Here is a 14,419-nt window from a genome sequence, read left to right as displayed (position 1 = left end):
CTTTATAAAAATTTCAAATACAAATAAAAAAGGTCCATTTATCAGAAATCTACTTAGGCTGACTAGACCATTTTGCTTAAACTTACAGTGACCTGAAGCAATGCCATTCAAGCTATTTTCCGCTTTGCATCGGAATATCAATTGTGCACTAATTTGGAAACAGTAACAATTGGACATTGAACACTGCAGGAAAGAAATCCGTTGTAGTAGACCAACTTTGCAGCTGCAATGGGGTCAGCACATTTATTGCGCTAGGGCTCAGTGACCTGGTCTGCACCCGGCAGCCAGTTAAAGGTACACCACAGCACAGAGAGGGGCAGTGTGCCCTATCTGTAATATAGGCACAGGAGTCGCATTCACAAACATGTTCTAGTGAGTACTTGCGCCAGGAGTAAGGCACACATTCTCATGGGGGAAAAGACTTGTGAATCGTTCCCCAGGACTAACTGGTATGATCACATTAATACAAGAGGTTTCGGGGCCCTGACGTCTTTCACATTACCAAGCAGCCTTTACTAACAATGTGCTTTAAATGTCATGCATTTGTGAAGAGAGCCTTTGACATGTATTGTGGGTTCTTAAAACGTGCAGGGCAATTTTTATATACACAAATCACACAAGTACTAAGGTAGGGCACACATTAGTAATTGGAACACAGTTAATCATGTATTGCACCCCATTCCACAAAATTCATGAAAGTCCAAACTTCTCAACTGTCATGAAAGCTAAGAAATGTGGACAGGCATCTGCCTTACGGTGATACATATGAAATAGCCAAAACATACGAAATTGTTTGGTAAAAGTGAAGTGACATTTCAGCTGGTGAAAAAAGAAATGTATGTTCCATGCCAACTAAGAAACTAAATCGTCAACATGAGTATTAGAAAGGATGGAAGCTGGAGGTTTGCAAATATTCCTTGGAACATAAGCTGGTGAAACCAATCTCGCTACAAACATCTGCATGATCCTTACTGTAGGCTGCTTCCAGTGTGCAGAGATGCAAAGGTGATTTGGTCTTTGTACTGTATGACCGGGTTAGATAGAGACTGAATGAAGAAATCTTGAGCAGGTGAAGGTGCCAAAAGTATCCAGCCAATTAGAAGACTTCCATGGCAGCCAAATTGACTTTCACGCATTGCACGTTTCCGCCAAAACCAATGGCTTCAGCTGGACCTTGCACAACTTTGAGAGAACGTCTTTAGATACAGCCTGCAACCCTGCCCTGCTTAAGGACTGTGACTTGTATTTCAATAAAGACTGTGTGGGAGAATTAGCTTTCATACTGAGACTCATTTTAATTACTGCAAGATGATATGTGTAGTTCTTGACCAAAACTGAAGATACCTGATAGTTCTCATTAAAAACTAATGCAAATAAAATAATCTTAAATTTCAGATATATGACAATATACATCCTTACAACAAAAATTGTTGCATGTCCAATTTACTCTATTTTTGTTCAACACATAATACAGGACGTTTAACCCCAGTATAACAAAAAGAGCAAATAGATTTTACACTGTTTGTGCTACTTACAAACTAAAGTTGAAACAACAAAAATAGTGGTCTTAAACAAAAATGGCTGAAGGAACTACTTTTGAGGGAAAATCTGTTAGTTCCATCTTTTACTATCTAAGCAACAAACAGTGCAAAATCCATGTGGTTCATTACCCTCGAATCATTTTGTATGCAATATGGTATGGGGCTAAATATGTAGTCATTATGTGTAAAGGCCACACATGGTTCATTACGGAAGTTTGAGACTCAGGCCAGTGTTTAAGGGCCAATTGTTTGATGAACTCTGAAATCAAGGATTTCTTGAAATGGATTCAGGAAATTAATCATATATGTGAATCCTGCATAATCTCCTGCCTACATTTGGCCAATTCTATTTTGATCTTGAAGTACTTTCTACCAGAACATAACATTTACTCTAATAGACGTTTTTCATAACAAAGGGAATCTGGAATAGAGATTTAGTTTTGCTAGGAATATTTTGTATTTTAATTTAACAAAAATATACAATATATGTGAAATGCCATAAAATGTAATGATTAAGCATCACCTGGTTATAAGGAATATAAAAATGTATGCACAGCTAATACCAATACGACTGGCCAATTTTTAAAGAAGGCTGTATATTAAGACAACCTTACAAACTATAATGACTACGTATTATCTGTTTTTACTTTATAAAGCCATATTTTGTATGGCTTATTGAATATCAACGTTTCTGTACCAAAAGTCTTAAGGATCGATAATTGATTACATTATCCCATGATTAGATCAAATGCTTTTCATTTGATATTCTGCACACAGAAATTCACAACATTAAGATATGGACAATTCAGGCCACCCAGCTGAGACCCTAAGCTATGAGACATCTCTCTGATATTTAAAATAACCAATTACAGTGGTGATGCTGAACACTTACCGCTGGGTATACATGTCCAATCTGTGTCGTTCTGCCTATATGGATTTCATCTTCATCTTCCTCTTCTTCTGTGGTCTTTCTGTACACAGGATTATCGAAATTCATGCTTTTCGTGTTCTTCCGCTTCCAGTTTCTCCATATCAGGTACCCTCCCATGCACAGCAGTCCGATTGCCACTGAAGAGAAAAAGTTCAACTATTAGTGAAGCTTTCACCAACGGGTACTATTCATGTACTTTCAAATTCCTTACACATAGCTTCTCATTTAATTGTCCCAAAACTAGCCACTTTGCAGGGCATTGTTTTGTATGCTTCAGAGGCTAATGCAAAACATTTTGGAAGTTATTGCATCAACGAGCATTTGTCCCATAAGTCATTTTCTCTTTCTCACGAAAGGTTCACCTCTGTGATTTTTGGCAAAACTTCTAGGGTACCTAGTCTACGTGACCACCCAAATTGGAAATCTATTGCCCGCAATACAATTTGGGGGATTCTGGGATGAGGAGAAACCTTAAATTATCAGATATTCCTTGAATGTATCCCTCTTCAGTTGCCCTATTTAGGTCCTGGAAGATGGCAGCATATATTTACTTGTGGGATACATTACCTGCAAATGGAATACCAAAGGAATACCTACTCTCTCCATGTAAATAAAGCCCAGTGAAACAGGGAATTATTTGTTCCTTCTTTCAATTTTATTGAATATTAATATTTACAGTCAGTATGCATGATAATCATAATGCTGATTGCGACTATCAGAACACAGGGAGTTTTCTGTAAATGCTGAACAGTTATTGAACACAGATACACAAAGTAAGCCATTTCTCCTCTTCCTGACACGTATTGATACAAGTGTTTTTATGTTTTATTGCAGATTTTCACGGGTTGTGTAAATTGTGTTATTGCTGTTGTAATTGTAATACTGTTCGCAATAGCAAACAATGCTAACAGTCCAGCCCACTCCATGGTTCTGATGGGGTGATAGGTGAGAGGGCATCGTGAGCCACACTTGGTAATCAGAGATGTCGGGTGACTGTAGTGCGATTTTGTATTTTTGCATGGAGGATCAGTAGTTAGATCTTTTCCTTCAGGATAACACTGCTCTTTGTTCGATCATAATTCTTGTCATTTGAAATCCCCCAATTATTAAACGGAGTTAGTACAGTATATATTCTGGGAAGCAGTGGAGCTTTTACTGGTGATGATTTATGCTTACAATTATATTTAGTTTCTCTCTGTTTAACGTACATTTTAAAGGTGTTGTGAAAGTGCTTGTCTTAACTAAGTAGCAACTCTGGCTACTCATTGTAACTTATTGGGATTACCATGCCTGTGCCACACAACATCTAGTTTCAATTTTCACACAACACACATTAAGTTAGGCAATGCTTAATTTGTGCTTGTTGTTTCCGGTGCTAAGCACCGGCACTTATTTGTGAGGGCCGGGGCTTATTCTTATGCCTCAAGCATTTGTTGCGAGCAAAAGACACAGATGTGAAAGACGGAGGAAAGGAAAAACTAAAAAGCGTCATAAAGGGAGAAAGTAGAAAGTTGCAGGATGAACTGAAGGGGCCGTAAATGGATTGAAGAGGCCCAAGGTGGCTTCAGGATTATGCTGCCTCAGTATTCAGTGCTGGCAGATTTAATTACAGCAGCCTCGTGTTTAAGGGAAGGGCTTTGAGCACCGGCACCTCTTAATTTACAAATTAAGCACTGAAGTTAGGCCTTGCCTACTCTACCACACAGCTACGAGGAGTCTTAAGGGCGTTTTTAAAAGCCACCTTTTCATTTGAAAGAAATATCCCAGCAACCTAGTCAGTAGAGAACACATGCAGCATCACCGTTAATGCAGACAGCGGCTCCATGCAACTTCCAGTATCCGGTGAAATACTGCAGTCACATTCGAAACAAACCTTGCTGCTTTTGGGGACTTGGCTCAAAGACCATCATGTGTTTTAGAAGATAACTTTTTTTAAGGTACATTTTGTAACAATGTACTTGTTCAAATGATGAGTGCTCACCCCACAGTAAGTTTTGAAACGCACACCAACAGTGCAGAAGCTCTGCAGTCTTGCACTAAATGACATTCTGTAGTTTGTTTTTTGTATCAGGATAACTTTCAATGGCTTGTGCAAGCCGGCAGGCATGGAGCCCATTCACTCTTTCCTTGTTTCTCTTCACATCAGAAAGGAAAACTAAGCAAACTATAGGTGTCACCAGTTGAGGCAAGCAGCACAAAAAGGGCGACGGTGCCAATCTTCCTTCAGTTGTTCATTTGGTCGTGTCAATGGCCACTGTGAGCTTCATACAGTGCTTAATATTCTAACTTCTTTCCTAGCTCACTCATCTCTGAATGACAGAGTGACATCTGCCATGTTTCTGTCACTATCAGTCGGAAGGTTTTCCATCTCACATTAGGTTTATTGCATCTCTTTGTCTGTAACACTCCTTGAAAATCTTCCATCTGAAACATGCTCCTCTTCAAATCCACTAGAGAACTCTTAGGCACATTTCCGCTAAAATGCACTTCCAGCCACCTGTGATAAGGGGCAGCTAAGACCTAAAAGTATCACTGAATGCCGTAGGCAGCTGATACAGATTTCAGTGTAACCAATCTAATTTTTCTGAAAGTAGGTTCAGGAAGCTGGGCGTATGAAATCGATGAGCGAACAAGTTTAGAACAGAGGCACTTTATGCACAGCTGCAGACCACCTGGAACACAAATGAAGTGCACTCTGGCTAACTAAAAGGAAAACAAATCTTTGTATTTGCTTGTGTGTTACAAAAGAGGAATGGCGTAGCAAGGGTGCATTGGACAGCCAGGCAAGCTGGTAAAATGGATCATCTGTCCTGTTCTGTCCTGTTTTTGCGGGTAAAGACACTAAAAAGAAGGATACAGTGGACCCCTAATACCTTGTTTTATAACTATTTTAGCCATATTTTAGACACTTTATTTTAGCAAACTAGGCCTGCCGTTTTGCTCTTTAGTCCAGTTACATTTTATTCAGCATTGTTTTATTTTTCTAGCAATAGACACATTTGCGGTGTTGTTTTATTTTTCTATCTAATTGCTCTTTCGCCTGGGAAAGCATTACGTTCTCAGTAGGACTTTCATTTCACTTTGTGCTTTCTTCAAGGCTGCAGTCAGATAGGGATGCCGACAAAAGTGGTACGCTGTGTCACCAACATTCACAGAAACATGCACACTCATGCGCGGGGACCATTTCTTAGAATGTCAACTGTTTTATAATAAAAACACTCCTTTGTCCCATACACGTTAGAGGGAGATTCCAACCAGATGACCACGACTGCATGCTGATTGCCTCACTACAGCTGCTTGCTTAGACTGCCGAACCCCTGGCCTACATGGGGACAGAGCCTCTCTAGACTACAGGCTTCCTTACTCAGGTATGAGGGGTGATGTTTTCCCAGGGGGGAAACCTGAAGGGTGGGTTAGGTTTATTATGCTGTGCTATAACATCACATAGGTGGGAGAACTATATATCACTCCTAGTGACAGTATGGTGGGACTGTTTTTGTGTTTCACACTCCTTATCACCTTTTTGCTTTTATTGATTTTTATCATCCTAGTTATTGCAATACATTCCATTTTATCTAAGATGCAGTTACTTCAATAAACCCTTATTGAGCTATATTTTGCCTCTGTTTGTCTTTGCCTCTGTGAGACTAATGTAACTGAGAGAAAGGGACGAGATCTGATCAACAACGATTCCCCTGAGGAGTCTTTCTTGTCATGCGCCCGGTTGCCACAATCATCCCTGCTCTTGGGTGGAGATGAGGCGCTGCTAGTTAGCCGTAAAACCTGGATCAGGCCGACAGGCGTCACATGGAGTGGAAATGTACTTAGTATATCATAATTATGCGATTCTGCTGCCCAAATCAAGTAGCCTCATTAGGATAATCAGAACCTACGCTACTTGGCACCAGCAACGTTTGGTCAGGCACTAATTTTCAGATCCTACTAAGTATCTCTGTCTCACTAAAGGCTAAAGACACCTCTATACCATATACAGAGATGTACGCGGTATTGAGAATTTCCTCCTCAGCTAATTAGGTAGTAACTATCTAAAGCTGTAGGTTGTTCAAACATGAACCTTAAAATGATCAATCCCCTGTTGGTGTCGTTATCTCTGAACATACATTTTACCATTAATATGACAAACTTGCAACGGGTAGCAATTGCAGTAAATATGCAACTGCCCCTTACTGCACACTTATTGGCAAATGGCCTAACGGCCCGGGGGGACAAGTCACATTTGTTGTTGAGGCTCATCCAGCTCACAGAACAGAAACATTTTATTCATGGGTCACTTTTTCAGCAGTAGATGGGAACAAAAATATGTTTCATCATTATGCACCTGCAAACATACTTGCAGAATACAGAGCTTATGCATATTTAGAAAGACCTTTATCTTATCAAGACCATAATAATTGGCTTGATGGCTCCCTACCACATACAATATTACACGTTAGCTTAGGCCCTCTGAGCAACAATGGCCGACCTGGCCTTTTTTGGCCACATATACACCACACCCTGATGCAGCAACCCTAGCAGTAGCTGCAGTCCGCCACTTATTTATAGAACTCACTGGAATATACAGACTTTTAGTACAGCTTTTAATGCAAACACTAAATACTAATCCAGGACATGCTACCCCAGCCCAACCACACGCAGTTACGGCAGACATTAACCCGGCAACTGTACAATCGATCATGGGTAAAGCACCCATCAAGCGTGAAGAATTTCAGTTTTGGTTAGCTCAAAAAAATAAATGCGCTGGAAGCAGTCTTTCCCCATAATGGTCCTCAGGACAAACACAGAATCCTCACTACAGGGAGTGCAGAATTATTAGGCAAGTTGTATTTTTGAGGATTAATTTTATTATTGAACAACAACCATGTTCTCAATGAACCCAAAAAACTAATTAATATCAACGCTGAATATTTTTGGAAGTAGTTTTTAGTTTGTTTTTAGTTTTAGCTATGTTAGGGGGATATCTGTGTGTGCAGGTGACTATCACTGTGCATAATTATTAGGCAACTTAACAAAAAAAAATATATACCCATTTCAATTATTTATTATTACCAGTGAAACCAATATAACATCTCAACATTCACAAATATACATTTCTGACATTCAAAAACAAAACAAAAACAAATCAGTGACCAATATAGCCACCTTTCTTTGCAAGGACACTCAAAAGCCTGCCATCCATGGATTCTGTCAGTGTTTTGATCTGTTCACCATCAACATTGCGTGCAGCAGCAACCACAGCCTCCCAGACACTGTTCAGAGAGGTGTACTGTTTTCCCTCCTTGTAAATCTCACATTTGATGATGGACCACAGGTTCTCAATGGGGTTCAGATCAGGTGAACAAGGAGGCCATGTCATTAGATTTCCTTCTTTTATACTCTTTCTTGCCAGCCACGCTGTGGAGTACTTGGACGCGTGTGATGGAGCATTGTCCTGCATGAAAATCATGTTTTTCTTGAAGGATGCAGACTTCTTCCTGTACCACTGCTTGAAGAAGGTGTCTTCCAGGAACTGGCAGTAGGACTGGGAGTTGAGCTTGACTCCATCCTCAACCTGAAAAGGCCCCACAAGCTCATCTTTGATGATACCAGCCCAAACCAGTACTCCACCTCCACCTTGCTGGCGTCTGAGTCGGACTGGAGCTCTCTGCCCTTTACCAATCCAGCCACGGGCCCATCCATCTGGCCCATCAAGACTCACTCTCATTTCATCAGTCCATAAAACCTTAGAAAAATCAGTCTTGAGATATTTCTTGGCCCAGTCTTGACGTTTCAGCTTGTGTGTCTTGTTCAGTGGTGGTCGTCTTTCAGCCTTTCTTACCTTGGCCATGTCTCTGAGTATTGCACACCTTGTGCTTTTGGGCACTCCAGTGATGTTGCAGCTCTGAAATATGGCCAAACTGGTGGCAAGTGGCATCGTGGCAGCTGCACGCTTGACTTTTCTCAGTTCATGGGCAGTTATTTTGCGCCTTGGTTTTTCCACACGCTTCTTGCGACCCTGTTGACTATTTTGAATGAAACGCTTGATTGTTCGATGATCACGCTTCAGAAGCTTTGCAATTTTAAGAGTGCTGCATCCCTCTGCAAGATATCTCACTATTGTTGACTTTTCTGAGCCTGTCAAGTCCTTCTTTTGACCCATTTTGCCAAAGGAAAGGAAGTTGCCTAATAATTATGCACACCTGATATAGGGTGTTGATGTCATTAGACCACACCCCTTCTCATTACAGAGATGCACATCACCTAATATGCTTAATTGGTAGTAGGCTTTCGAGCCTATACAGCTTGGAGTAAGACAACATGCATAAAGAGGATGATGTGGTCAAAATACTCATTTGCCTAATAATTCTGCACTCCCTGTATGTGTTTGCCATTTGGGATGATTCCCACAGTAGATAATTGCAACACATGGGGCACGGTATTTGCCACACTCTATACTACCTCACACGGTACACCAACACTTGCCAATCTTCCCGAGGTGTTAAAACAAATTCAAGATGAATCCGGGGCTGCCCCAGCCCTGGATTTGGGGATGCAATTATTGGGCAATTTTGCCACTGTGTCTTCAATCACATTAAGTAATCTTGAAAGGGAAGCAGTTGCACTAGTAGTGCGCATACAGTTCCAGGACGTTCCTGTACAAGATCAAGAACGTGAGCTGCCAAAGATTATCACTGAGACCTACATTAGTATTGGCCGAGATAGTGTGCGGACCAGACCAATTAAACCACAATTACAGGAACGTGATCTAATAAAGATTCTACTAAGCAAGCACTTGGAGGTTCTAAAAAGTGCTATGATAAAAAAAAAAAAAAAAAAAATAGAAAAGAAAGAGAAGAATCTCCGTATCCAGAGACCCCTCAAAATAGATACAATCTTAGAAATAGATTTAATATAAAAATGCCTGACAGATATCAGTATAATGATAAACGCCAATCTCGGTCCTTTCAGGACTCACTGGAAAAACTCAGTGAGAGAGGTGGGCGGTCAGAGCAGCGAACAGAGTATGTGAAACCAAGTTTCTGTTAAGAAAGAATATAAACTTCCACAACAAAAAGTCCAGTTCAAAAAGAAATAGGTGGCAGCAGTTGTAATACGACATGCCATTCAGGAAGAGGGCTTTACCGAAGAACAGGAAATGGGTACTGGCACTGCTAGACAGTGCAGCAGAGGTCACAATAGTTCCCCAGTACAGCATCCATTTTAGGACATCCTCATTCTTCACTCCTCATCCCTACTTCTCAATCCTGCTTCTCATCCATCATCCCTACTTCTCATCCATCATCCCTGCTTCTCTTCCATCATCCATACTTCTCATCAATCATCCCTACGTCTCATCCATCATATATCATCCCTACTTCTCATCCATCATTCCTACTTCTCTTCCATCATCCCTACTTGTCATCCCTGTGTCTCATCCCTGCTTCTCATCCATCCTCTCTACTTCTCATCCATCATCCCTGCTTCTCTTCCATCATCCCTACTTCTCATCCATCATACATCATCCTTATTTCTCATCCATCATACATCATCCCTACTTCTCATTCATTAGGCCTGCTTCTCTTCCATCATCCCTGCTTCTCATCCATCATACATCATCTCTACTTCTCACTTCTCAACCATCATCCCTGCTTCTCATCCATCCTCCCTACTTCTCATCCATCATCCCTGCTACTCTTCCATCATCCCTACTTCTCATCCATCATACATCATCCCTACTTCTCATCCATCATGCATCACCCCTGCTTCTCATCCATCATCCCTGCTTCTCTTCCATCATACATCATCCCTACTTCTCATATATCATTCCTACTTCTCATCCATCATCCCTGCTTCTCATCCATCATCCCTGCTTCTCTTCCTTCATCCCTACTCCTCATCCCTACTTCTCTTCCATCATCCTGTAGGAAAGTACCATCTTGCCTGGCATGTTACCCCCATTTTTACTGCATGTATGTATGTTTGTTTTTGCCTATGTGTCACTGGGATCCTGCTAGTCAGGACCCCAGTGCTCATAAAGTATGCCCTGTATGTGTTCGCTGTGTGTTGCCTAACTGTATCACTGAGGCTCTGCTAACCAGAACCTCGGTGTTTATGCTCTCTCTGCTTTTAAAATTGTCACTGCAGGCTAGTGACTAATTTTACCAATTCTCATTGGCACACTGGAACACCCTTATAATTCCCTTGTATATGGTACCTAGGTACCCAGGGTATTGGGGTTCCAGGAGATCCCTAGGGGCTGCAGCATTTCTTTTGCCACCCATAAGGAGCTCAGACAATTCTTCCACAGGACTGCCACTGCAGCCTGAGTGAAATAATGTCCACGTTATTTCACAGCCATCTTACACTGCACTTAAGTAACTTATAAGTCACCTATATGTCTAACCCTCACTTGGTGAAGGTTAGGTGCAAAGTTACTTAGTGTGTGGGCATCCTGGCACTAGCCAAGGTTCCCCCACATTGTTCAGGGCAAATTCCCCGGACTTTGTGAGTGCGGGGACACCATTACACGTGTGCACTACATATAGGTCACTACCTATATGTAGCGTCACAATGGTAACTCCGAACTTGGCCATGTAACATGTCTAGGATCATGGAATTGTCCCTCCAATACCATTCTGGTATTGGGGGGACAATTCCATGCATCCCCAGTTCTCCAGCATAGAGCCCGGGTACTGCCAAACTAACTTTCGGGGGTCTCCACTGCAGCTACTGCTGCTGCCAACCCCTCAGACAGGTTTCTGCCCCCCTGGGGCCTGGGCAGCCTGGTCCCAGGAAGGCAGAACAAAGAATTTCCTCTGAGAGAGGGTGTTACACCCTCTCCCTTTGGAAATAGGTGTGAAGGGCCTGGGAGCGGTAGCCTTTCCTGGCCTCTGGAAATGCTTTGAAGGGCACAGATGGTGCCCTCCTTGCATAAGCCAGTCTACACCAGTTCAGGGACCCCCCCAGCCCTGCTCTGGCATGAAACTGGACAAAGGAAAGGGGAGTGACCACTCCCCTGACCAGCACCTCCCACAGGAGGTGCCCAGAGCTCCTCCAGTGTGTCCCAGACCTCTGCCATCTTGGATACAGAGTTGTGAGGGCACAATGGAGAGCTCTGACTGGCCAGTACCAGCAGGTGACGTCAGAGACCCCTCCTGAAAGGTGCTTACCTTTCTCTGTAGCCAATCCTCCTCTGTGGGCTATTTAGGGTCTCTCCTGTGGGTTTCTCTTCAGATAACGAATGCAAGAGCTCACCAGAGTTCCTCTGCACTTCCCTCTTTGACTTCTGCCAAGGATCGACCGCTGACTGCTGCAGGACGCCTGCATAACCGCAACAAAGTAGCAGGAAGACTACCAGCAACATTGTAGCACCTCATCCTGACGGCTTTCTCGACTGTTTCCTGGTGGTGCATGCTCTAAGGGCTGTCTGCCTTCACCCTGCACTGGAAGCCAAGAAGAAATCTCCTGTGGGTCAACGGAATCTTCCCCCTGCTAACGCAGGCACCAAACTTCTGCATCACCAGTCCTCTGGGTCCCCTCTCATCCTGACGAGCGTGGTCCCTGGAACACAGGAGTTTGGTCCAAGTGTCTTCGGCAGTCCAGTTGCCCTTCTGTCCAAATTTGGTGGAGGCAAGTCCTTGCCTCCCCACACCAGACAGTAATCCTGTGTACTGCGTGAACTGCAGCTGTTTGGGCTTCTGTGCACTTTTGCAAGACTTCCTTCGTGCACAGCCTAGCCCAGGTCCCCAGCACTCCATCCTGCATTGCCCAACTCACTGAGTTGGACTCCGACGACGTGGGACCCTCTTTTGTGGCTGTGAGTTGACCGCCATCCTCAGATCTTCTAAGTGCCTGTTCCGGTACTTCTGCGGGTGCTGCCTGGTTCTGCATGGGCTCTCTGTATTGCTGAGAGCCCCCTCTGTCTCCTCCTCCAAGGTGCGACCTCCTGGTCCTTCCTGGGCCCTAGCACCACCCAAAATCCTCAACCACGACTCTTGCAGCTAGCAAGGCTTGTTTGCCGTCTTTCTGCATGGAAACAACACTGCATCCTCCAGCACGGTGTGGGACATTTTCTGACCAAAGGAGAACTTCCTGGCATCTTCTGTTGTTGCAGTATCTTTGGCTTCTTCCACCCGGAGGCAGCCCTTTTGCACCTTCATCTGGGGTTTAGTGGGCTCCTGCCCCCCCTGGACACTTGCGTGACTCTTGGACTTGGTCCCCTTCCTTTACAGGTCCTCAGGTCCAGGAATCCGTCTTCAGTGCTTTGCAGTCAGTTGTTGTCCTTGCAGAATCCCCTATCTCGACTTTACTGTCTTTCTGGGGTAGTAGGGTATCTTTACTCCTACTTTTCAGGGTCTTGGGGTGGGGAATCTTGGACACCCTTAGTGGTTTCTTACACTCCCAGTGACCCTCTACACACTACACTAGGCCTGGGGTCCCTTCGTGGTTCGCATTCCACTTTTGGAGTATATGGTTTGTGTTGCCCCTAGGCCTATTTTTCCCTATTGCATTCTATTGTGATTCTACATTGTTTGCACTACTTTTCTAACTGTTACTTACCTGATTTTGGGTTGTGTGTATATATTTTGTGTATATTACTTACCTCCTAAGGGAGTATATCCTCTGAGATACTTTTGGCATATTGTCACTAAAATAAAGTACCTTTATTTTTAGTAACTCTGAGTATTGTGTTTTCTTATGATATAGTACTAAGTGATATAAGTGGTATAGTAGGAACTTTGCATGTCTCCTAGTTCAGCCTAAGCTGCTCTGCTATAGCTACCTCTATCAGCCTAAGCTGCTAGAACACCTCTAATCTACTAATAAGGGATAACTGGACCTGGCTCAAGGTTTAAGTACCACAGGGTACCCACTATAAGCCAGACCAGCCTCCTACACATCCCTACTTCTAATCCCTCATCCCTACTTCTCATCCATCTTCCATCATTCCTACTTCTCATGCCTCAGCCATCATCTCTACTCCTCATCCATCATCCCTACTCCTCATCCCTCAGTCATACCAACACATTTTCAGTTTTGTGAAACACACCTTCACACTGATTGGTTGGGAACAGCCAATCAGAGTTATGAGAGAGAGCTGCATTCTATTTCAATGAAAAACAGCCTCCTCATTGCACATGGTGGGTGAAGAGGGAGGAGGGCAAATGTAACTGTGTGTTTGTTTCCAGTGAATTCAAGGCTGCACAATATTTCATTTTATTTAACTCAGTCTTTCTGTTTGCACAGGCCTCTGCAGAAAGATCTGCTGGTTTGGGAAATACAAGGAGCACACAGCCATAAATCAGCTCTTGGAGAAAGGGTTATACAGGTCATCTACAGTTCAACCGAAAAACTTTCTGGTTTCAGTTTCATATGTAGAAAGAACATGTTTAAAATAAACTCTGGTGACAGTGCAATCCAATTCATCCAAACCTTTTCTGGTTTCATTTGTATTTGTAACAAATAAAATGTTTAAATCTGAGCCTGCTTTTTATTTGTAACAAATAACATGTTTACATCTGAGGCTGCTTTTATCTCTGAGAGCTGTTTTTTTCCTTTTCTGAAACCAGAAAGATTTTCCATGAACTGTAGAAGAACAGTATAACCCTTTCTCCAAGAGCTGATTTATGGCCCTAGCTGTGGGCTCCTTGTATTTCCCAAACCAGCAGAGCTATAAGAATTCAGCTGTCTCTCATAACTCTGATTGGCTGTTCCTAACCAATCAGTGTGAAGGTGTGTTTCACAAAACTGAAAATGTGTCGGTATGGCTGAGGGATGAGGAATGAGGAGTAGGGATGACGGCTGAGGCATGAGAAGTAGGAATGATGGAAGATGGATGAGAAGTAGGGATGAGAAGCAGGAATGATGGAAGAGAAGTACGGATGAGAAGCAGGGATGAGGAGTAGGGATGATGGAAGAGAAGCAGGGATGATGAATGAGAAGTAAGGAT

The 14,419-nt window shown here is 42.9% G+C and overlaps 1 protein-coding gene across 1 annotated transcript in view; it reads right to left on the bottom strand.

The window, feature by feature from the left end:
* The window catches only part of LRP8 (LDL receptor related protein 8), a 958,713-nt gene that overhangs the window by 26,436 nt on the left and 917,858 nt on the right, over positions 1 to 14,419 (bottom strand). Inside the window, exon 18 of the mRNA XM_069232647.1 lies at positions 2,434 to 2,609. Coding sequence (XP_069088748.1) covers positions 2,434 to 2,609 — 176 coding nt within the window. The remainder of the gene's footprint in view (positions 1 to 2,433; positions 2,610 to 14,419) is intronic.

Source organism: Pleurodeles waltl, chromosome 4_2, assembly GCF_031143425.1.
Source record: "Pleurodeles waltl isolate 20211129_DDA chromosome 4_2, aPleWal1.hap1.20221129, whole genome shotgun sequence".
NCBI lineage: Eukaryota > Metazoa > Chordata > Amphibia > Caudata > Salamandridae > Pleurodeles > Pleurodeles waltl.
Note: the sequence above shows the minus strand (reverse complement) of the source record. Positions and strands in the feature narration are given on the sequence as shown.